At 57.0% G+C, this 24,167-nt stretch overlaps 1 protein-coding gene across 2 annotated transcripts; it reads right to left on the bottom strand.

The window, feature by feature from the left end:
• Nucleotides 1-222: 222 nt before the first annotated feature.
• On the bottom strand, nt 223-21,783 carry VSX2 (visual system homeobox 2; the record flags this gene model as incomplete). Of its 2 annotated transcripts, none has more annotated exons than XM_084893548.1 (5): nt 223-591; nt 1,294-1,474; nt 16,480-16,603; nt 20,149-20,233; nt 21,414-21,783. In XM_084893548.1, 5 exons carry the CDS (start codon nt 21,781-21,783, stop codon nt 263-265), a joined length of 1,089 nt encoding a protein of 362 aa, XP_084749674.1. In that variant the 3' UTR covers nt 223-262. The 2 variants fall into 2 exon arrangements, with proteins under 2 accessions (XP_084749674.1, XP_084749673.1); XM_084893547.1 differs by having other exon boundaries at nt 223-648.
• Between the last annotated feature and the right edge of the window lie 2,384 nt (nt 21,784-24,167).

Genomic DNA, 24,167 nt, shown 5'->3' on the forward strand with positions numbered 1-24,167 from the left:
GGAGCGGTGTGGGCAGCAGAAAGGCTCCTGAGGCAGGGCTGTTGGGCTGAGGAGGAGGCTGACAAGGTCAGGACTAGGAAGGGGACACCAGCATGGTCCAAAGCCTTGGCCGGAACGGAGCTGTGTCACGGAGGGTCTGTGGGGCAGGGGGAGGGTGGCAAAGGCCAGGCTGGGCCCAGCCTCGAGAACGCCTCCTGGCACCACGGGCCCCAAGGAGAGCAGAGTCCTGGGCTCCGGTGGCAGCGTGCCCTTGACGTTTGACCTAAGCCACGTCCCCCAGCTGCCGCGGACTCGGCGTCTCCCCCGGCCTGTCCTCGTCCGCGGCCGCCTCCTCCTCCTCGGGCTCCTCGGCGTCCGGGGCCAGGCGGCGGGGCCCGGACACGGTCCCCAGCACCTTGGTGCTGTGCTCCTGCGCCCTGGCCCGGAGAGCCGCGATGCTGTTCTCCCTCAGTTCCTCCTGGGACAGGGCCGCCGCGCCGCCGGGGCCCCGCTCCTCCTGCTCCATCTGATCCAGCTTGGGCAGGGCCTGGCGCTCCACCTCGGGCTTCCTCCCCGGCTCGGCCGCCGCCTCCAGCGACTTTTTGTGCATCCCTAAAAAGAAGTGTTGGTATTCGGGTTTAGAAAAGCGCCTGGGAAAGCCATCTTGAACTGAAAACGGCAAAGATAGAGAGAGGCCAGAATTAAGGACGAGCAGAAAGCCTTGCTTCACACACCACAGTCACACGCGTCCCAGGGCTGGGCCAGGCCTGCAGAGGGCTTCTCCCAGCCACGCCCTGGGCGCTGCCCCCGCCCCGGCAGCCCTCTGTCCCTTCCCTCGCTCCTGGGATTCCAGATTGTAGGACCCCAAGACAGAGGCCCATTGGCAGGCGGGGGAAGATGGCAGGTGGAGAGATTCAGGGGGAAAGAAGGCCTTTGGGCAAAGCCAGAATGGCGCCCAAAAGGACCTAGGGGTCCCCCAGGCCCCAAGAGGGGCAGTTTCATTCTTCACAAGCCCACCTCCCACCAGGGAAGGAAGGGGCACAGACCCTGGGGCACCAGTCACACCCCCTCACAGGACAAAAGAACCCACAGCCAGCGACCTGTCCAGGATGGACTTCTAGGCACCATGGGTAGATGCAGGAGAGACACCAAGCGCTGGGCCCCGCCCACACGGAGCCCCCCAAGGGCGCTGGGGGCCTCCCTTCCGCTCCGCTGCTGTGCCGGGCCCCTTTTGCCCCAGGGCCTGTCCCCTGCTGGGGGAGCCCACTCCCCTGGCCTCAGGGGCAGGGCCCCAAGGAGGGCGTGGGCTCTTACCGAGCAGCCACGGGGCGCAGGAGTCCATGATGCCATCCTTGGCGGACTTGAGGATGGACTCGGGCAGCGGGATGGAGTGCCGCACCATGGCCCCGTACAGCCCGTACTCCGCCATGACGCTGCTCCGGCCCCAGCACTTCTCCCGCTTCCTCCACTTGGCTCTGCGGTTCTGGAACCAGACCTGCCGGTGCAGGCGAACAGGTCAGGGGCGTGTCCGAGGGGCCCTGGGCCCAGGCCTCTCCCCTCCCCACCCCCCCATGTCTGTCTGGAGTCAGGGTCCCCACCCCTCCAATGGCCAGCGGCCCCGTACTCTTGGGACCGCCGGTTTCTCCAGGTGGGTGTCCTTACTCAAGCCCCATGGAACCAGGGGGTCCCTCCAGGCTCAGGGGTATCCACCAGAATGAGACCGTCCCCTCCTAGGGGACTCTCACTGTCCTGTGAGGGTCTGATGGGTGAAATGCGCCTTTTTTTTTTTTTTTTTAATGAGACAAGGACACCTCTGGGACAGGGTCCTGCAGGGGAGCAGTGCCCAATGTGGTCCTCAGTTTGCAGCTGAGAAGCCCGACCCTGGAAGCTCCTGTGCTCAGACCTCAGGGCATAAAGAGAATGTTCTGACTTTCAGAGACACACGTTCCTTCCCAGGGGCTGGACTAGCCGTGTTCAGAGCTCCCTCTCCCCTGAGCCCCATACAGTCTCCGAAGGCTTCCAGGGAGCAGGAAGGTGCCATGAAGCCTGGGAACTGAGCCGAGGAGGGGATGCCCCCAGAAGGCCTGCGTCAGCGGCCTCCGGGCCCTGCCCTGAGCCTGCCATCCACAGGGCCCCCCATTGCTCTCCAGTTACCACCCTACGCGGCATCCTGTTTGAGGGAGTCGGGCCGCCATCCCTCCGTCTGGGGGGAGAAAGAGGACATTCTCGGTGCTGGGAGAAGCAGACGGGAGTGGAGACCTAGGAAGGTGTGGTGGGGGCACGTTAGGGAAGGTGTTTTTCTGGTCCCCAGACTGCCTGGTGCGGACTGAATGGTGGGCGGTTGTCCCATCCTGGAGGAGCTGCCATGCTGCGGGAGGGGAGATTTCTGTCTCCCAAACCAGCTTTGCTGAGACTTCCAGCCACTGACAGCAGCCAGAGCCAGAGCCAGGGCCAGAGCCAAGGCCAGGCCACTGTTCCCCGGGGAGGACCCCAGGCCCGGGAGCCCCTCTGGTTCCCTTAGCTCCTTGGGCTGCACCCCCCCTGCGCAGCAAGGGGCTCTGGGGAGAGGGGAGAAGGTGGAGGGCGGGGCGGATTCCAGAAACCTATTAGTTTCCGCTGCGATTTCCATTCCCTCGCCTCGCCCGCCCGCCGGCTCCCCCCTCCGGGCCCCGCCCGCCCCCGGCGCGGAGGCTTCAGCTTTTGATGAAAAATTGCTCGCGCTCCATTCAGGAGGCGGCAAAAGAAGAGTCACCCCCAGGGGCAGCCCTGGGCTGATTGAAAAATAAGTTAATTTCAGTTTGAATCGATGGGCCTCAGGCGCTGAAATATCACGGGAAATTAAAGCGGCCGCTCCCGCGGGAGCCGCGGCATTGACCCGCGCTAATTAATGCTGGGGAGGCCGCCCGGGCCGCCCCCCCGCCCCGGGGGACCCCGAACACTTCTCATTTAACTAATTAGACGGGGAAAATTGGGTGTTAATTTGTTTAGGATTTTTTCCCCCTTCTTCCACCCCTGGCAGCTCCCGCCCCGCGCGGGGGTGGGGGGCGCGGGGAATGGATGCGGGGCTCGCCGGCAGATGGCTGCCCCGGTCACTCTGCAATCTTCTCAGACTTGATTGCTTGATTAGGTCGTTAGCACATTAAAAAAAAAAAAATTGCTTGCCGTCTGGCGCTGGCGTGATGAGTGGGACGCGCGGCAGCGCCTGGGTAATTTATCTTTTTATACGGCAAAGAATTTGATTTCCATCTGCAGATATATGGGGCGCCTTTGACACCTGTTTAACGTCGCGCCGCTGACAGCTTAACCCTTTGCTGCCTCCGCCGCGGGGAGGCCCCCCGCCCGGCCGGCCGGCCGGCCGGCGGGGCTCGGCGGTGGGGCCCCCCTGCAGTTCCCGCCGCCGCCGCCAGGTGGCAGGAGGAGCGCCCGGATGGCCCGCGGCAGCCCGCAGTCTGCGGCGGAGCGCGGCCTGCCGTGTCCGGCAGGGGGCGCCCCAGCCGCCTCGCCTCGCACCCTCGCTACCCCCCAAACATCCCTGCGGTCCCAGACACGCTGCTGTGGAGGATTGCAGAAAGACCGCACCGTCCACGCACAACTTGATAAGTGGACCCGAATGGGTGTAACCGTGTTTCGGCATTTCTTCATTTGTAAATAACGGGAACCTCTGACAATGGAAAAGACGTCCCCCGCCACTCCGCCTTGACACGGGCCAGCTCTATTAAAAACAGTCGCTGGTGCCACTCAGGGTGGGTTGCACCTTTGATACCATCGGCTTTGACACCTGCCCATCTGCTGGGGCCCTCCTGGGGAGCTGAGAAGCAATGGACAGGGCCTCCCCCTGGTCCTGACCCAGACAGCCCTGAGTGACACCTGCCCAGGACAGGGTTTCTGTAATTAGAAGGCCACTCGGTGGCTGTGCTCTGGGCGCTAAAGCTCAGACAGCGGTGAGCAATGAGCCGGGCTGACTGGCCATGGTCCCGGCTTAGCTCTGTGCTGTGTAGATCTCCCCGCTGCACCGCCTGCAGGCTCTGCCCGCTGCAGGCCCTACCTAGGGCCTGGGATCTGCCTGAGACCCGTCCTGTCCCATCTTCCTTCCCATTGGCCCTTGGTCACCCTTTCCGTGTACCCACTTGTCTCAAGCTGCCTTCTCCCACAGGAAAAACCCACACTCAGGGCTAAGCTGCTTCTGGTGTCATCCGCCTCGCAGGGAAGACAGCAAAGCAGGAGCCCCTGGGAGGCTCGTCTGACCCCTTGGGAGGACTCTCTTTATGAATCTACATCAGCCACCTGCTTCCTGATCAGGAGATGGCCTTCCTGCTTGAACACGGGGCACTATAAAACGAGGCCACACCCCTTAGCTGGGCCGTGTGGGGCCAGCCTCCAGAACGTTGTGGATTTTAGAAATAACGGGTGATGCATATACGACACGTTACGTAACACCCCACAGCAGCAGCAGCAGCCCCGTAATCGGACTCATCAGCTGATTTCTGCACTAAAGCCTATCCATACTCACTCTGAGAGAGAAATATAGGGTCCAGTCTGGTTTTTGTCACTAATGAGTTTCGATTCCAAACGTACGACAGAACTGTTCATGTCCGCACAGTTTGGATGTACAGATTCTGCGGGAAGGACTGGAGTACAGAAAGGCAGAGTCCCTCCCTGGGTGTGGGGCCCAGGAGGGCGCCTTGGCTTCCTCGGGATTCCGTGAGCAGCAGTGCTGGAGATGGTGGTGGGCTTTCAAATGCACCCAGCATCTTTACTGGAGAAGGGGGTGCAGCCCTGGCCGGTTTGGTTCAGTGGATAAAGTGTCAGCCTGTGGACCAAAGGGTCCTGGGTTTGCTTTGGGTCAAGGGCATGTGCCTCGGTTGCAGGCTCCTCCCCAGCCAGGGCCCTGATTGGGGCGCGTGCAGGAGGCAACCCATCGATGTGTTTCTCTCACATCGTTATTTCTGTCTTTCCCTCTCTCTCCCACTCTCTCTAAAAATCAATGGGGAAAGTATTTTCAGGTGAGGATTAAAAAAAAAAAGAAGAAGAAGAAGAAGGAGTGCAAACTTGGGATTCAGATCAGATCTGGGGCCTCTAAAAGAACCATTTTCCTGGGCCTCCTGATGTGGGGAAATGAGTAACTGCAGATCAGGCTTCGCCTACACCCTCCCAGGGGAGCTGGTGCCAGCTGGTCGTCAAACCAGGAGCCATCCGGATCCGGGTGATGAGCTCCTGGAACGCCTGGCTCTCCGCAAAGGCCAGATGCTGCTCCGATTCATGGAGGAACCTGAACGGCCAAAACAATTTCTTTTAAGGACAACTGGCAGGGAAGCCGTGGCGAGGACGCCTTGGAGGGACGTGGGCAAGGGATCAGAATTAACCCTGACCACTCTTCGTGTTTACCTTCCTCTCCCTTCTCCGGAAGCAACCAGCATGTGTGCCCGGAGCGTGAACACTCGCCAGAAGCCCTGAGGTGGGCCGGCCCTGCATGGCATTCCCCGCTCTGACAAAAAGCGCTGCATGGTCTCGGCCAAGATCCTTGCCTTCCCTCAGTCCCAGCTTCTTCTGACGTAAAATAAGAATACCTCCTTTTGCCAAAACCGGTTTGGCTCAGTGGATAGAGCGTCGGTCTGCGGACTGAAAGTCCCAGGTTCGATTCTGGTCAAGGCCATGTACCATGGTTGCAGGCACATCCCCGGTAGGGGGTGTGCAGGAGGCAGCTGGTCGATGATTCTCTCTCATTGATGTTTCTAGCTCTCTATCCCTCTTCCTTCCTCTCTGTGAAAAATCAATAAAAAATATACTTAAAAAAAATAAGAATACCTCCTTTCCAGGGTTGTTTTGAGGATGAATGACATAAGTGAAAGAGCCCTGAAGCACTGCTTGTCACACAGAAGGTGCTCAATAGATGCTACTTGTTATCTCAGGGGAGGCGCAGGAAGTCTGCGAGGCCTGCCCAGGGGCAGGGCTCATCGGTGGCATTGCCTGCCCCGCTGGCCTCCTCCACATGCCCTTTAGTGAGGCCGGACTGACAAATAAGAACAACAGCCCTAAACAGTTGTTTAGGCTTGGCTCAGTGGACAGAGCGTCGGCCTGCGGACTGGAGGGTCCCAGGTTTGATTCCGGTTGCGGGTGCATCCCCATTGGGGGGTGTGCAGGAGGCAGCTGATTGATGTTTCTCTCTCATCAATGTTTCTAGCTCTCTGTCCCTCTCCCTTCCTCTCTGTGGAAAGTTAATAAAATATATATATATATATATATATATATATATATATATATATATATATATTTTAAAAAGAACAACAATAACTAGGGGTGTGTGTGTGTGTGTGGGGTGGGACATGGACAAATGCTCCTGCAACTCTCCCTACATTGCTTCCCTTGAGGCCCAATGCAAGAGCACACCTTGCAGAGCCCTGCCAGGCGCCGTGATCAGAAGCTGGAAGACCAAGGCTGAGATCCCTGCTCTGCCTCCAACCTGGAGACCTTGGATGCATTTCCTAACCTTTCTGACTTCAGCTCCTCATCCGCCTGATAGCCTCGCCGGTTTGTTGTAAAAACTGAACAAAATGGTGCACGGGAAATGCCTGGCACGTGGTAAGAACTAAAACACTTGGTCTGGATGAATTCTGGCGGCAAATGTGCAATGAGATGAGGCTTTGCTTCCCAGCAAGTGGCCAGCGACCCTTTTCACACAAAGCCAGGCCCTCCCAGCTCTCGCCTCCCAGATTCCTTCGCAGCATGTGGGCCCTTTTCCTCCTTGGTCTCTTGGTCCCCACAGGCCCAAAACATCCCTTCCATCTCGCGCCCACTCACTTCCTGGACTTACTTTCTGGAAGAGCCTGCTCCCCGCCACGGGGGTGGGGCTCGGGACTCCTCAGGAGGCCCTCCCGCAAGGACCAGAGCCCTGCCTTACCCGTGAGGACTCTGAGCTCCCGAGTAGGGCCCAAAAGTGACAGCAGGGGTCACCAGGTTTGGCGTCCTGAGCAGAGATGAGTTGAGAAGATCTTCCAGCTCCAGAAAGAGCCTGGGCTCCTCGTGCATTTTCCCCCAAAGGTGATGCCCCGCGGCTCGGAGGACCCCCGGGGAGGATGGCCCTAGCAGCCAGCAGCTGCTCGGGAGGTGCCCCCCCCGCTGGCAGAGAGGGCCTGAGAACTGTGCCTCCAGGGACGGACTGGACCTGGGAAGGGCTTCTTCCCCGATGGGAGCTCTCCTGCCCCAAGTCCCCAGCTCTATCAGCTCTTTCTCTCTGTGGGGAACCAGCACGAGCAGCCGCGGCTCCTGTTGTCATCACACAGCTCCTGTCTGGCCGCGTTCCCATCCCTGTCTCCCCACAGGACAACATGCCCGGGACTCCTTCCCCCAGATATCTCCCAGGAAACCTCTCAGACCTTCCAGGGTTGAGCCCCTCAAGGAGACACCTTGCACAATCGGATGCTTTTTGCGCATTTTGGGCCCTTGGCTACCCCAGCCCCAGCCCTCTAATGTTGCCCCATGCCATTGTCCATCGCATTCACCCCACTTCTTCCCTCTCCTCTGGCTGGAAGCTGATTAATTTGGGCTCGCCGCTGGCGTGATTTAACGACTTCACATTCCACATCCACTCAGCACTTCTGACACCATATTTCAGCACACCCCTTCCAGTCCCAGCTTCCGGCCGAGAAGCCTGACCCTGCTGCAGCCCCTGGTGTCCACTAGGGGGCAGCTCTGCTCACTCCTCCTGGGAGCCTCAGGCAGCACCAATCCCTACTACACACCTGGCAAGACGTCCTGTTCCTATCCCATCTTGTCACCCAAAACTCCACTTGCTCCCATTCACATGAACCCACTCACAGCTGAGAAACTCCTCTCCTCAGCCTCTGACCCAGCGCTTCACACTGGCTGCGCACAATCACCTGCGGAGCTTTAAAAACACACAGTTTGGCTCAGTGGATACCTGGGGACTGAAGGGTCCTGGGGTTCAATTCCTGTCAAGGGCACATGCCCAGGTTGTGCAGGAGACAGCTAATTAGTGATTCTCATCATTGATGTTTCTATTTCTCCCTCTCTGAAATCAATAAAAATATATATGCATTAAAAAGATGCTCTGTGACCATTTTGTAATTGCCAATTTGTACATTTTAGGGAATATAGTCAATATTACTGCAATAACTATATATGGTGTCTGGTGGATGCAAGACTTACGGGAGGATCACTTCATAAGTTACATAAACACCTAACCACTATGCTGTATACCCGAAGCTAATATAATATTAAATGTCACTGTAGTTGAAAAACAAAATAAAAGTTTTTTTTTAAGCAGCTGTGATCCTAATAAAAGTCCCAGGCTGAGACCCACTGCAACCCTTTCCCTTCTGGGCGCCTGTCTTCAGACTTCTGGGTTAGCATTCCCCCAAACTTCATTCCCATCCCTCGGGCAGGGACCACTGGAGAAACGGCAGCACCAGCCCTAGCCGGCGTGGCTCAGTGAATAGAGCCTACGGAGGGAAGGATCCCAGGTTCGGTTCCGGCCAAGGGCACATGCCTGGGTGGCAGGCTCAGTCCCCAGCAGGGAGTGTGCAGGAGGCAGCCAATCAATGGTTCGCTCTCATCGTTTATGTCTCTATCTCTCCTTTCCTCTTCCTTCCTCTCTGAAATCAATAAAAATATTAGGAAGAAGAAAAAAGGCAGAATCAAGCAGTGCTAGCCAGAGAGTCCAAACACCAGGCTGCGAAGACCGGAGCGGGGAGGGGAGGGGGCGGGCTCAGCTCGCTTTACACAGCCCCATCCCTGCCATGAGGGCAATAAAATAAGGATAATTTTTGTCAAAAAGAAACCCAGTAGCCAAGTAAGTGCATGGACAGGAATACCCAGATAGTATCTTTCTTGGAAGGCGTGGCTCACAGAGGAAATACGGTCTGGAAACCCACTTCCTCTGCCCCAGCGCTGGCCCCTGGCAGGGGCCTCCAGAACGCCAGCCCCAGCATCCTGGGCGACACAATGAGGACCGCATGTCTGAGCCTGGCATGGAGACTCGGAATCTCTTCTTTCTCCCACAATGCACATCCCTTCACCCAACCCAGAGGGCCTAGGAGCCAGAACTGTGTGCCCGCCGAGCCCCAGGGCAGAGGGCGTGGCCCTTTACAGAGAGGCTGCCCCATCGCTGCTGCCACGGCCCCTGCCAGCTTATGGAGGTAGGAGTGCACGTCCCCTCCCGTGATGGTAGCTGAGTTCTGGGTTTGAATCCAGGCTACTACCGTGTTTCCCCCAAAATACCGTATTTTTCGGGCCATAAGACGCACTTTTCCCCCCCCCCCAGAAGTGGGGGGGAAAAAGTCCCTGCGTCTTATGGTCCAAATATAGCCTACACATATACTGTAAAAAAAAAGTTTTTTTACTTGCCCAGCTCTGTGTGGACTCTGTGTGCTTGCCCGGCTCTAAAATGGTTCTAAATGCTGCTGTTTACTTTACAGGGTTGATTACATGTGTTTATGACTGTGATGTTGGGTTTTAATGCACATAAAATATTTTAGGACACTATTTGTTTCAGAATCTTTTTTTCTTCATTTCCCTTCTCTAAAAACTGGTGCGTCTTATGGTCCGAAAAATACGGTAATAAAGACCTAGCGCATGGAAAGATAAGACATCCCCTGAAAATAAGACCTAGTGCAACTTTGGGAGAAAAAATTAATATAAGACACTGTCTTATTTTCGGGAAAACAGGGTACTTACTTCTCTCAGCCCCTCCTTTTCCACTCCCAGAAAACGGGGACAGGAGCATCTAATTCATCCAGCTGTTGTGAGGGTTTAGCAGACAGGGCATGGCAAGCACTTAATACCTGGGACAATAGTAAGTGCTTCTAATGCCAGTAATAACAATACTTGTACTCAACGCGAAGGCCCCTCCCAGGAAGGGACCCCTCCTTTTTACAGGTGGGGAGATGTTATCATTATTATGTTACAAATGAGTACTTTGAGGCTCAGAGCTTGGCTTGCTGGCAGGGGAACAAATATGAGAAGTAGGTATGGGAATGCAGACTGGTACAGCCACTGCAGAAAAGAGTATGATAGTCTCCTCAAGAAATTTAAAATGGAATTGCCGCCGAAACTGGTTTGGCTGAGTGGATAGAGCGTCTGTCTGCAGACTGCAAAGTCCCAAGTTCGATTCCAGTCAAGGGCATGTACCTTGGTTGCAGGCACATCCCCAGTAGGGGTTGTGTAGGAGGCAGCTGGTTGATGTTTTCTCATCATTGACGTTTCTAGTTCTCTATCCATTTCCCTTCCTCTCTGTAAAAAAATCAATAAAATATATTTAATGTTGTGGGTTCAAAATAAGACCATCGGAGGTTGATTAATTAATTTAAAAAAGCAGGCAAGGATTTATTGAACTGGCCAGGACAGCCACAAGAGCACCACATGCAGGTGGACTCCAAATGACTGCCCCGTTTCAGGGGTAGGCAATTCCTTTTAAAGGTTTAAACCACAAGAATTTTCCTTTTGTTCCTAAATCCTAAAGACTAAATTCTAAAGACTGGGGACAGCCTGCAGGGTCAGTTCCCAGTCACATCCTGCTGGACATTGGAATGTGACTCTATCTTGCGATAGCGATAACACAGAAGCAGAGCTCAGTGGTTAGTCTCTAAAGGTTATCTACAGTTTCTATCTCTGAAGCTATTGAGTCAGTGGGAATCAATCTCCTGTGGGCCTGGTCCCTGGCAAGGGAAAATTGTCTTAGCCTCCAGGTCTTCACCTGGAAGCTGAGGTAAGTACCCAGTGTTTTAATCAGATGCAAGAGCCAGACATAGCAGGGTTAAAATTCAAACAGCAGTTTTTACCAAAGTATTGTTGCCACTATATTTCATTTAAAATAAATAAATAAAACAGAATTGCCATTTGCCCTAACCAGTTTGGCTCAGTGGACTGAAAGGTCCCAGGCTTGATTCCGGCCAAGGGCATGTTCCTTGGTTTCAGGCACATCCCCAATAGGAGATGTGCAAGAGGCAGCTGAACCATGTTTCTCTCTCATCCATATTTCTCTCTATCCCTCTCTCTTTCTCTCTATAAATAATCAATAAAATATATTTTTAAAAAAATAAAATGGAATTGCCCTTTGACCTGTGATTCCACTTCTGGGAATATACCCTAAGAATCTTGAAACACCGATCAGAAAGAATATATGGACCCCTATGTTCGTAGGAGCGTTATTTACAATAGCCCCAATCTGGAATCAGCCTGAGTGCCCATCAGTAGATGAATGGACAAAACCACGATAGTACATTTACACCATGGAATACTACTCAGCTGTAAAAAAGAAGGAACTTAGGAAATTATTACATTAAGCAAAATAAGCCAGTTGGACAATATATACCATATGATCTCAAAAATAAATACCATATGATCTCACTAATATGTGGAATCTAAAGAACAAAATAAACTGATAAACAAAATAGACCCAGAGGCATGGATACAAGGAACAGACTGACAAATGTCAGGGGGGGGGGGGGAGGCAGGGAGGACTGGGTAAAGAAAGGTGAAGGATTCGCTAGGGAACATACATGGATAGCTCGGGGACACAGACAACAGTGTGGGAGGCCACGGGGGGAATGTGGGGGCTGGATGGAGGCGGGCAAAGGCGAGAAATGGGGGACATCTGCAATGGTGTCAACATTAAAAATTTTAAATTAAAATGGGAAGTAGGTGTGTTGGACTTTGTTAGACGGCAGGCCTCAGACACACCAAGGTTCACTTGGATTGGCCCAGAGAGGGTGTGTCCCAGCTGCCCATCTGGGGCTGTTACTCCGCCTGTCACCCTCCCCCCTCCCCCCCCATTCCACCAAGGAACCTGGTGAGGAAGCTGATCTGAGGGGCCCCTCCTGGAAGGGACCCCCTCTTTTCCACAGACAGGAAAGAGAGGGGAAGTGACCTGGCTTCTGCTAAGCCTGATGGTGTCAGAGCAGAGCAAAGGCCCGAGTCATGGACATCTAGTCCCATCACTGTTCCCTCCCACCATCCAGCCAATCACTGTTCCCTTCCATTATCCAGCCAATCACTGTTCCCTTCCACCATCCAGCCAATCACTGTTCCCTTCCACCATCCAGCCAATCACTGTTCCCTTCCACCATCCAGCCAATCACTGTTCCCTTCCACCATCCAGCCAATCACTGTTCCCTTCCACCATCCAGTCCCATCCCTGTTCCCTTCCACCATCCAGCCAATCACTGTTCCCTTCCACCATCCAGCCAATCACTGTTCCCTTCCACCATCCAGCCAATCACTGTTCCCTTCCACCATCCAGTCCCATCCCTGTTCCCTTCCACCATCCAGTCCCATCACCGTTACCTTCCACCATCCAGCCAATCACTGTTCCCTTCCACCATCCAGCCAATCCCTGTTCCCTTCCACCATCCAGCCAATCACTGTTCCCTTCCACCATCCAGTCCTATCGCTGTTCCCTTCCACCATCCAGTCCCATCCCTGTTCCCTTCCACCATCCAGCCAATCACTGTTCCCTTCCACCATCCAGTCAATCACTGTTCCCTTCCACCATCCAGCCAATCACTGTTCCCTTCCACCATCCAGTCCTATCGCTGTTCCCTTCCACCATCCAGTCCCATCCCTGTTCCCTTCCACCATCCAGCCAATCACTGTTCCCTTCCACCATCCAGTCCTATCGCTGTTCCCTTCCACCATCCAGTCCCATCCCTGTTCCCTTCCACCATCCAGCCAATCACTGTTCCCTTCCACCATCCAGTCCTATCGCTGTTCCCTTCCACCATCCAGTCCCATCCCTGTTCCCTTCCACCATCCAGCCAATCACTGTTCCCTTCCACCATCCAGTCAATCATTGTTCCCTTCCACCATCCAGTCAATCACTGTTCCCTTCCACCATCCAGCCAATCACTGTCCCCTTCCACCATCCAGCCAATCCCTGTTCCCTTCCACCATCCAGTCCCATCCCTGTTCCCTTCCACCATCCAGCCAATCACTGTTCCCTTCCACCATCCAGCCAATCCCTGTTCCCTTCCACCATCCAGTCAATCACTGTTCCCTTCCACCATCCAGCCAATCCCTGTTCCCTTCCACCATCCAGCCAATCACTGTTCCCTTCCACCATCCAGTCCCATCACTGTTCCCTTCCACCTTGAGAGTGTCTCACCTCAGACTTAGAGCCTCTAATTACCCCCTCTCCCCGGCCCTGTATACACACAGACACACACACATACACACACACACACACACACACACACACACACACGGCTGAAAGCTGGGGGCGGGGACGGCTCCCGAGTGGCAGTTTTCTATCTTTAGGTGCCCTTCCTGCCTGAGCAGGTGGGAAGGACATGGCTGGGAGGCGACAGTGCAGGGAGGCAGTGCTCTGGAGTCCAAAGGGACTCAGGGCTGCAGCTGGCCGCCGGCTCCCCACCCGCCACATGGCTGCGGTAACACCGGGTGTCCTAGCTCCCTGGGGTCCTGATCTCTTGGGAACAGACTCACACTGACTCTAGAAAGAAACGAAGGAAGCTGGTGCCACTGGACGGGCTGCTGGTGGTCAGCGGGGAGGGAGACGCGTGTTGCGCCCATTGAAGAAGTAGGTACTTACCTATGAGTGATTTTTTTAAATAGTGCCTGGTGCTCAATGTAAGCGCTGGTTATTTTGATAAAGAAGTTTCACACAGCTGAGACTGGTTTGGCTCAGTGGATAGAGCATTGGCTTGGGAACTGAAAGGTCCCGGGTTCGATCCCGGTCAAGGGCATGTACCTTGGTTGCGGGCACATCCCCGGTAGGGGGTGTGCAAGAGGCAGCTGATCGATGACTCTCTCTCATCAATGTTTCTAACTCTCTATCCCTCTGTCTTCCTCTCTGTAAAATATCAATAAAATATATTTAAAAAAAAAAAAAGTTTCACACAGGCCCCGCTCCTGACCATCTCTTTCCCTCAGCTTCCCGTTAGAGCGCGGGCTGCAAACCCGAGGCAGGTGGTGAACATGTGGGCTTCAGGTCCCTCTGCCCCCCACTTACTAGCTGGGTGGCTTTGGTAGCTGTTCTGCCTCAGTTTCCTCGGTAATAAAGGACACGAATGGTCCCCACCAGGGGCCAGCAGGATTTAATGAGAGCAGAGCTGGGCATGTGCCCGGCACAGCGTGGAGCACACCTCATCATCAGGGGCCACTGTCACCCACATTTGATAGATGAGGAATGGGAGGCTCGGGGGGCAGAGCAACGTGTCGGCAGTCACTCAGCTGGTAACTGGTGAAGCCAGGACCACACCCAGGCAGTCTGGTTCCAGACTGGGCGCCCCTAACCACCGCACCTCCCAGCCTCTCCTGCACACATCACATATTCAGAGCGCCTGGCACACGGAAACTGCTCTGTAAGCCACAGCTGTGACTGTGGTTGATACAGGCTAACACACACTTCCCCAAGTCACTTGGTAAAACCCTTTGGGGCAAAGGTATGGCACAGCTCCTACCTTCTGGAGGCGGGGAAGCATTTAGCCAAAGGACCGTGCGGTGCTCAAAGCCTGGGAGGGATTCTTGCCTCGGTTCTCCCACATGCACGCATTCCATAGCCAGGCCTCACAGCCCCAGGGCAATGACACACTCTGCACCCCTCCTCCTTCTGAGCTGAGGACGGCTCAGACACCAGCCCAGAGACACCCCCGGAACTAAGGAAGCCAGCGTCCACAGTTACAACCACTCCCACCACCTGCCAGACAGGCTGCAGGACAGGCCCCTGCCAGAGACGAGCTGTTCTCTCCTCTGGTCAGTGCTGCCCATGTGGGGCGCCCACAGGGGCGTTTGTCAGTCTCCTCCAACCCCACACATGCTATAGCCAACTCTGTGTTAATGAAGGCCAGGCTGAGGTGCCCCCACACGTCAACTGGATTAGGCCTTGGCTTACACACACACACACACACACACACACACACACACACGCACACACACACCATACCACAAACACAACACATACACACAAGACTCAGAATTAACACCCAGCCTCACCCACAAAACCCAGTTGGGTGGAGGGTGAGGGACCCAGGCCGCCATGGATAAAGCATTAATCAGATAATCTGATTATGAATGATTGAGCTCATGGTTAGTGTCCATGTCTAAAGCCACTGAGTGAAATTCCAAGGGAGAGAAAGGCTCAAGCGGCTCAGGCCTCATTGCCCATCCAGAGCCACCCACGCACACCCACACCCACCCCGTAGGTGGTTCCTCCTCTAGCCCCACCCCCTGCCCCCACCCCCATCATACCTGGAGACACAGGGGCCATGACTGGGAGGGGTGCGGGCAGAGGGTTTCAGGAAGTCAGGTCCCCATTTCCCAGCCTTAGTGGTGCACACTCTGTGGTGTTCCCAGGTGAGGGGAACAGCTTTCGTGTAAGGTTGTCATCCAGCTAAGGCAAATCCAAATCTTTTGGAAATGTTCCTCCCACTCACTGCTCCTCCTGGGGAGGCCTAGTCTAGACACCACCAGACTTCACCTCCTCCCAGAGGAATGGCAAGCAGCCCCTCCTGCCCAGCTGGGGGTCCTGCGCCCAGCACAGCTGAGGACCGCTCAGCCCAGATCAGTGGCTGGTGATGGCCCAACTCTCCTGGAGAGGAGAGGAGAGGAGAGGAGGGAAGGGAAGGGGAGGGGGAAAGGAGGTGGACAGAGAGGAGAGGAGGGGAGGTGGGGCAGAGAGGAGGGGAGGAGGGGAAGAGGAAAGGAGAGGAGAGGAGGAGAGGAGAGGAGAGTGAGAAGGAGGAGGAGACTGAGAAGGAGAAAGAAGGAGAGGGGAGGAGGGGGGAGGAGAGGAGGAAAGGAGAGGAGAGAAACAGAGAGGGAGAGGGAGAGGAAGAGGGAGAAGGAGGAGAGGAGAAGGAAAGGGAGAGGAGGAGGGGAGGAGGGGAGTAGAGGAAGAGAGGAGGAAAAAAGAGGAGAGGGAGAGGGGGGAGAAGGAGAAAGAGAAGAAGGAGAAGGGAGGGGAGGGGAGGAGGGGAGGAGAGGAAGAGAGGAGAGGAGGGAAGAGGAAGACGGAGAAGGAGAGGGAAAGGGAGAGGAGGAGAGAAGAGGGGAGGAGGGGAGGAGGCCTAGTGAGCCAGCCTGCAAGCACAGGTGCTGCCACACTCTGGGCCTGACCCGGAGAAGTATAGGAGCTGGAGCTCAGACAGGGCCGCTGTTTGGTTGTGAGAAGAGGAAGGAGCCTCAGGTGGACGGAAGCGGCGGGGAGGGGGGGTGCACAGCTGCAGGGAGGGCACAGCTGCCACAGCAGAGCCCCTGCTCAGAACCCAGGACCCATCCGAACTCCTTCTCCTCCACAGTCTGTATGAAACGCTCCTTGGAAGCCTGCGTGGAGGACACAGCCAGGCCACACCTGCTAAGCCCCGTCCCGCTGCAGCACCCGCCTCCCATGGGAGGTGGTCGCAGACACGGAGCTGTTCTTCATGAGACCCCAGGCAAGTGGGTGGGGGGTGGTATCTGGGAGCCTGGTCCGTCCGTGTCCCCATGGTGGGGGAAATGGGAGGCAGGGAGGCAGGGACTCGGGCGCTGTACCTGTATCCTGTCTTCCGGCAGCTCCGTCTTCATGGCCAGCATCTCCCGGGCATAGACGTCTGGGTAGTGGGCCTCGTTGAACGCCTTCTCCAGCTCCTCTAGCTGGTAGGAGGTGAAGATCGTCCTGTGGGAGCAAACAGGGACCTCAGGGCCCTGCAAACGGACAGGGCTGCCCCAGAGAGGACAGAACGGCCCTCCCCTGCGCCTCTCGGTCAGACCCCAAACCCAGAGGCTCAGCACAGTCAGACACACTCACACACACACACACACACACACTCTCCCATGTGCACGTGCATGCACACGTGTTCGCACACACTTAGCTTCGCCCTCTGACTTTTCTTCTTCCAAGGCTGAGGACGCCCAGGGCCCCTCTGATGGGGGGGGGGGGGGCGGGGATTAGTTCAGCCCTCGGGGGCATCTCATGATAGGAATCTTTCTGGAAGAGCTTTTGGGGGGAGGGTGCTAGATAGACAATGGAGAAGAAGGCGGAGGGCCCCTCTTCCCCCTCCCAAGCACAGGCCACAGGGCGAGGGGCACCAGGTAAATAATGCCTCGCCCCCTAGGACCTGCTCCCTGGCTCCTCTCAGACATTCACATCGCACTCACCCCAAGATCAAAGACAGCTGCGGACCCCAGTGTTTATGCAACGGAGGACTGACTGTCCCTCCCCTGCAGCCCACCCAGCACTCCGCCCTCCTCACCTGCCCAGCTCCACCAGCTCCTTACAGCTGCTCTGGAGTTGTAGGGGTGAGGACTATGACGGGGAGGGAGCACCATCCTTCCACCCCCCCCCACACACACACAAGCTGGGAGGCACACCCAGGGGGGCCCATCCAGCTGAGTCCCACTCAGGTCGCCCTGAAATAACCTACCTCCACTGCCCCACACCCCCACTGAGCAGTTCACCTTGACCTATTTTGGGTCCGACAGCTTTAAGAATCTGACAAAAGCTACATCCTCTCGCCCTAGGAAGACGTGCAAACGAATATGCTCCGGCACATAAAATTTCCCTCCCAATACTAGGGGGTTCGTAGACCTCCTTTCTCGAATAAACACACTACCCATCCACTTCCAGGCACAAATTCTTCTTTTTTCAGACCTGAATGTCACCGAGTTCTAGGTGGCCTTTATGTCATCGACAAGCCAACAGGCAACAGAGTCCAGATGCCACACACTCAGCCCGTAAACATGGTGCCCTCCTTGCTGCAGCCCCGGGGCGGGGACTGGGGGCAGCATCGGAGTTCAGAATCCCCCACTGCCGCTCTCACGCTCCCCACACAGGGACACGGGCAGGGCCCAGCCCTCCGTTACGGGGGCGGGCTTGTCTCCAGGATCTCGGGGTCTGAGGCAGGGGACCGTGAAGAAGAAGGATTCTGCTCCTCTTAGAAAACGACGGGTTTGATTCTAAATCGTTTCTCCTCTCCTCTTGGGGGTGATGATGAAAGGCGTATGCAAACAGAAAGTTATTTCTTCAGAATTCTGAAGACATTCTGTTTCTCTCTTGCCACTTACTGAAAGGTCCCCTCCACCCGGTGTCAAAACAAACAATTGCAACGTGCGCATCCTTTGCAAAATGAGGGAAACGGAAGCAAGCACATAGGCAGGTGCTGTGGCCCCAGCGAAGAGAAGAGCTGACAATAGGCTGGCTAAGACCTCCTTCAAGTGCACGCTCTTTGCTTAGGAGAGCTCAAGCTCACACTCAAAACACAAAACCAAGCCTCAACCCCCCCAATCTTCCCCTCATTCCTGCCTCAGAGCCAGCCTGGGCTCCCCAGAACCCTCCCACAATGTGACCCCAAAAACCTGCTCCTGGCTTTCTACAGCAACCCAGAGTCCCCCCTGTCTCCTGCCTGAGCTTCCTGGGCACAGAGAGAGGAAAAGCATTGACTCCCAAGGCTGCCGGCCCCTCCTCTCTCCCCTCTCCAACCCCCTTAATCCTGGGGTGTTTCTGGGGAAGAAGCGATGCCCGGCTCCCCTCACCAGATTCCAGGGGCTCTTCCCTGAAATCTCCAAACGAGGGAAGCTCAGAATAACGTTTGTGTTGTTTTTAAAAAAACTAATTAAAAACGGCACTGGCCATCAGTAACCGTTCTCCTCTCTCCAATAGTCGGCTTCCTTCACGCACCAGACAGCCAGAAACCTAGGGCAGGCGGCGAGCTGTCCTGTCCCCCTGAGAACCCTCCAACGCTCCCACAGGATCCCTGGTGGAGAGGGTGGCAGGTGAGGACAGAGGGTCAGGAGGCTGAAGCACGGCCTTTGGGCTGGAGGTCAGCCAGCTCCAGGTGCCACCCAGGGAGGGGGGCATGCTCTCCCCGGGGCTCTGCTGGCTCCAGGAACCCTTTCTTCCTCCTTCCCCCTCGCACCAGCGCGAAGCAGTTCAGCGGGTCGGTTCTTCCCTGGCGATCTGGTCCCTGTCTGGGGACTACCCGGGGACCAGCATGCCGTGGGTGCGAAAGAGATGTTTTAATGAATATTCGTTGGGTAAACGAATGTAAAAAAAAAAAACAAAAAAACGACCCAGGATCAGGACTAAAATAAAATGTTTCCATTTAAGATAAAATAAAACAAACTGAACAAAACCTAACAGCTGACTGAAGAGAAGGAACAAACCAAGGCCATGGAGACACCAAGTCAAAGTTCACTGGCACTCAGGCGGGAGCCTGCTGGGGTCCGAGGGCTCAGGAGGGGCCCTGTTAGAAGGTGGGGGCCAGGAGTGCCATTTCCCGGGGTGAAGGGAGAGGGACCCGCAGCAAAGAGCCCGGAGAAAGGGTGCGATGAGGCGAGAACAAACTGGGGTGAGAGAACCAGAAGGCACGGGGAGAACGGGGAGGGGTCCATGGGGTGAGATGCCCTGAGAGCCAGGGGCGCCCACCGGGGCCCTGCAGAGAGAAGTTTGGGGGAACGGATCCAGTGATCGCGGGGGCAGCGCCTGGAAGCAGGTTCTCGCTGCTGCTTTCTTTCCTTTCAAAGCTCCTGGGGAATTCACACCAGAACCTGGAGCTGGTGGCCAGGGGGGTGCGGCCTGGGGTGAGGGGCTTCCTTTTCAGGATAAACCTTTTCTTTTCGAAGAAGGGATTGGATTTTAACTTTGTGTAAACGATGCCTATTTAAAGACATTTGTAAAGCTCTCTTTGTAGCTGTACCCCGGTGCAGCCCACTGCCCTCCGGCGAAGTCCACACATTGCCCAGTCTTTCCCCATTTTAAAGACAGGGAAACTGAGGCTCAGAGGAGGGAAACTGCCTTCAGGACCACAAGCCTGACGATAAGCTTTGGGGAAAGTGGGAGCGACACGGTAGCGAATGCCAGCCCAGAGGCGGGAGAGGAGAGCGGGCCGGGCGGGAGGTGGGAGCCGAGCTCTCGGATGCGCAGGAGCCTGACAGGACTGGGGGCTGCCAGCCGCTGTCCTGTCCGGCTCTGGGGCCTTTCCTTTCTCCCAGAGGAGAGGAGAAAGCCTGGCTGGCCCGGGGCGCCACCCTGGCGGCCTCTCCCCGTCCTCCAGGGGGGCGGCCGGCGCCAGGGCCCGGGGGTCCCCTGCAGCGCCCGCTCCCCAAGCCCGGGCGCGGCCTGGGACCTCGGATCTGAGGGCGGCGAAAACGGGGTCCGAGAACCCCGAGCCCACCGGGAACGCAGGGCCGGGGTGGAGGCGGCGGGAGAGCCGCCGGCCTTACCTGTGCCGCCGCTTCTTGCGCTTCTTGGTCTGCGCCAGGGCCGCCTTGGACAGCTTGCGGTCGCTGGAGGACACATCCTCAGAGTCTGGGAACGGACAGAGACGTGCGGCAGCCCGGGGGGGGGGGGGGGGGGAGCACCGGGAGCCCCAGACCCAGGGTCCCAGCCTTCTGCCAGGCGGACCCCATCCCCAAGCCCAGGCTGGCGCTGCCCGTGCCGGCGCCCTGATCGCAGGTTTGGAGCGGATTTCGTTGTAAGAGAGGCCGAGGCCCGGCGCTCCGGGGGCAGGGACAGCGGGAACCGGGCCGCTTCCGGGTGCCGGGGAGACCCCCGTGGCGCTCCGGGCTCCGCGCCCTGCCCCGCGCTCGCAGCCCCGTTATCCGGGGACTGAAAACTGGTCCCCGGAGCGGGGCCGGGGCGCAGGCAGCGGGCGCGGGGCAGGGCCGGGCTCTTCCGGCGCCGCGGCCCCCAGTTCGGTGCCGGCACAGCGCGCCCCCGCTCGGGGCCGGAGACGCCGCGCCGCGGCTCTTTTCGTTGTTGTTCTTTTTTTTCCCAAATAAAAATAAATAAAACGGTAACGGAAAATCGGGGGGGGGGGGTTCGGAGCACCCCAGGAGCCGGAGGCCGGAGCGGGCGGGGACGCTAGGCCGGGACAGGGGTCGGGGCGGGTGTGGCCGGGCCGCGGACCCCCAGGCGCCGGGATCCCACACGCAGAGGCGCTTAGGGGATCCGACCGTGGCTGACCCAGCCGCTTCGGTGGCCTGCTGTCCAAGCTCATGGGTGAAAACAAACAAACAAAAAAACAAAACAAAACAAAACAAAAAACCCACCCACAAACCCTGACAAAACCGGGGAGGGAGTTTGGGATGGAGGCAACAGAGGAAAAGACAACTTTGGGCGCCTGGGCCGGGGCGACGCTGGCACCCGCCCCGGGGCCATCAGCGCGCGGAAGAGAGCGCAGGTTCTCCCAGAGGCTGGGCCACCGCGGATCAGGGAAACCGGGGCCCCAGCCGCCCCCAGGGCTCTGACACCCCCGCCCGTTTCCAGGGGGTCCCCAACCGGGCGCAGCGCCGGGGCCGGACCGGCGCGGGGAGAGGACGGCGCCGGGGCAGGAAGCCTGGCGGCGCCCGGGGCATCCTCCCGGCCCCAGGCCCGGGGCTCCCCGGAACTTCTGCGCCCAAAGGATGGCCTTGCGGTGCAAGCGAGAGCCGGCGGCGGGGGTGGGGGGTCCCGGCTCCGGCCCGAGGCGGGCAGCGCCCTCACCTACCCGAGCTGGCCGTCTGGCTGGCGTCCAGAGGCCCCGACGCCCTGCCCAGCGGCTGCAGGTGGACGCTCTGCGGGTCGGACAGCACCTCCAGGAAGGTGGGCTGCGCGTAGAAGCCGGGGAGCCCCCCGGGCCCCAGCAGCCCCATGCCGCCCACCCCCGCGGGGCTGAGCACGGAGCGCGCCGCCAGCAGGTGCCCCGAGGCCAGGCCGTCGAGGGCGGCGCGCGGGTGGGCGCTGGGGGGCTCCTTGTTCAGGCCCAGGATCTCCTGGATGCCGAAGCCCGTGCACCGGGCCGGGGCGCTCCCCGGGGAGCTCTTGGCCACCGTCTCGCATTTGGGCTTGCTCAGCGCTTCCCCCGATTTCCCCGTCATCTCCCGGCTCTTCCTTCGCAGGGGCCGCCGCGCCGGTCTCCAGCTCCCCCCGCCCCACCCCCGCCGGGCTCGCCGCTCCGCCAAGTTGGTCCCAGATGCCCCCTCCGGTGTCTGATGCTCTGGAGCCCCAAGGAGATTCCCCTTTTATCCAACCAGGCGGCAGCCCAAGTGGGGTCAGAGCTGAGCAGCCAATCGCTGGGGCCAGGAGCGATTAGGAATTCCAAAAAGCTGGCAGCGCCAGGGGCCAGGGCGCCGGGGGCGGGCCGCCCAGGAGCAGGGACCCGGGGCCTGAGCTGGCACAGAGTGGGGCCCCTGGTCCAGGAGGTTGGGTGGATGGGTGGGATTCTGGCAGAGCCTGGCTGGGACCTGCCCCTAGAGTGGGTGGGAGGATAGGCTGGGGCAGATGTTGGAAACCTGACCCCCCATCCTCAACTCTTTTGCAGGTTGGAAGGGTTTAAGAAAGCCTAAATATAGGACCCCTGTGTGACAGGCAGAACAAGGGAGGGGCAAGAGCCCTGGTCAGGGTTGTGAGGGGGAGAAGGGGGGGTAGAGAGAAGGAGATGGGTATGAAGAAAGCTCAAGGCTTTTCTCCCCAACTCTAATTCAGAAGAGCTACTCAATCAATATTGGCTGGATGAATAAATGAATGATAAGAGGGCCAGGAATGGGGGTCCCGGGTGGGAAAGAAGAGCAGGGGTGACTTCTTTTGGGTAACAGCCCTGGATGTCTGAGCATCTTCCTAGAGTAAGCATGAAGCCCGACATCCATGGAAGGACTCCATTTATTCTTTTTCTTCATTTTTTAAATTAAGGTATTATATTTGTACATATCTTACCATTGTCCACTTATTCTTTTATTCATTCAACTGCCGTGTATTGAGCACCTTATTAGTTAGGCTTAGGAACCAGGGATCTGCAGTAAATCAGATAGGCAAGGCAAGGGGTCTGCCGTCCTCAGAGTTCACTGAGCAGCAGGACAAAGAGGATGGGGTGTTGGTGTGGAAGGGAAGGAGGAGGGAGGGTGTGAGAGGCGAGAGGCAATGAAAAGGTGCGCTTCTATCTCCAGGTGATGGAACGGTCTTGACTAACTCCTGTGTTGAAAGCTGCAGAATTACAGCCAACTGGGCTCCTTGGAGGCAGAGAGGCAACAGGAAACTGCGTGAGGCAGGAGGGGCCTCACCTGGAGAGAAGAGAAAAGCCCCAATTCCAGCCGGGACCGGTTTGGCTCAATGGATAGTGCATCGGCCTGTGGACTGAAGGGTCCCGGGTTCGATTCCGGTCAAGGGCATGTACCTTGGTTGCGGGCACATCCCCAGAGGTGAGTGTGCAAGAGGCAGCTGATTGATGATTCTCTCTCATTGATGTTTCTAGCTCTCTATCCCTCTCAATTCCTCTCTATGTAAAATCAATAAAATATATTTTAAAAAAAGAAAGAAAAGAAAAGCCCCAATTCCAAAGCTGCTGGTCTCCAGCTTAAGGGCTCTGAGGAGCATGGCCTCCTTGGGCCCAAGCGTCAAGTGGTGTCCACACACACCACACACATACACACACCACACACACACACCACACACACACACACACACACCACACACACACACCACACACACACACACACACACCACACACACAACACACACACACCACACACACACACTGGACCCCTGAGTCTCTGCACTGCACCACCTCAGCTAACTCCTCTGTGACCTTGGGGCCAGGGACTATCGACCTTGACACTCTCCACTGTGTCAAGCATAAAGCAGGTGTTGTTTGTTGAGAATTTTAGAGGATGTTTAATACAGCCGGGGACAGTGAGACAAGGACGGGCTAGGGAAAGGAGCCTGGGCGGGCTGCTTTGGCTCACTAAGAAATAGGGAAAAGGAGGCCTTGGGCACAGGTTCGGGGGGTTTGCTGGGATGAACTGCCGCTGCCCATTGCTGCCCTGGTTGCGAGCCTCGTGGGGTCCCTTAGCGTTTAGGAGGTGCATGCCTGTGGGGGGGGAAAGAGGAGTGGGGAGGCAGGGACATGCTCCCGGGAAGGAGAGTGCACCCACACAGCAGGCTTTACCTGAAGACACCCTATGAGGGGAGATACAGAAAGGGTCAGTTGCTTTAGGCCGAGACTGGAAAACCAGGCTGGGGAAGAGAATTCACTCAAGATTTCTTGACCAGTCAGCTGCAAACCCTAGTAGAGTGAAACACCCTAACTCCCCCCAGCCTTCTGCCAAGGAGTCTAACACTCTCTGTGGTTACCAAGGGGGCAGACAGAGGAAAGAGGAGATCCTATAGGATGTGGAACTGAGGTCTTGCTAACAAGGCTATTGTGAGTTGAGTCTCTGCTCACTCCCACCTGGTCCAATGAGTCAAAATTAGTCAGAGGCATCTCTCA

This window comes from Pipistrellus hanaki (genome assembly GCF_964339955.1).
Source record: "Pipistrellus hanaki genome assembly, chromosome: 1".
Lineage (NCBI taxonomy): Eukaryota > Metazoa > Chordata > Mammalia > Chiroptera > Vespertilionidae > Pipistrellus > Pipistrellus hanaki.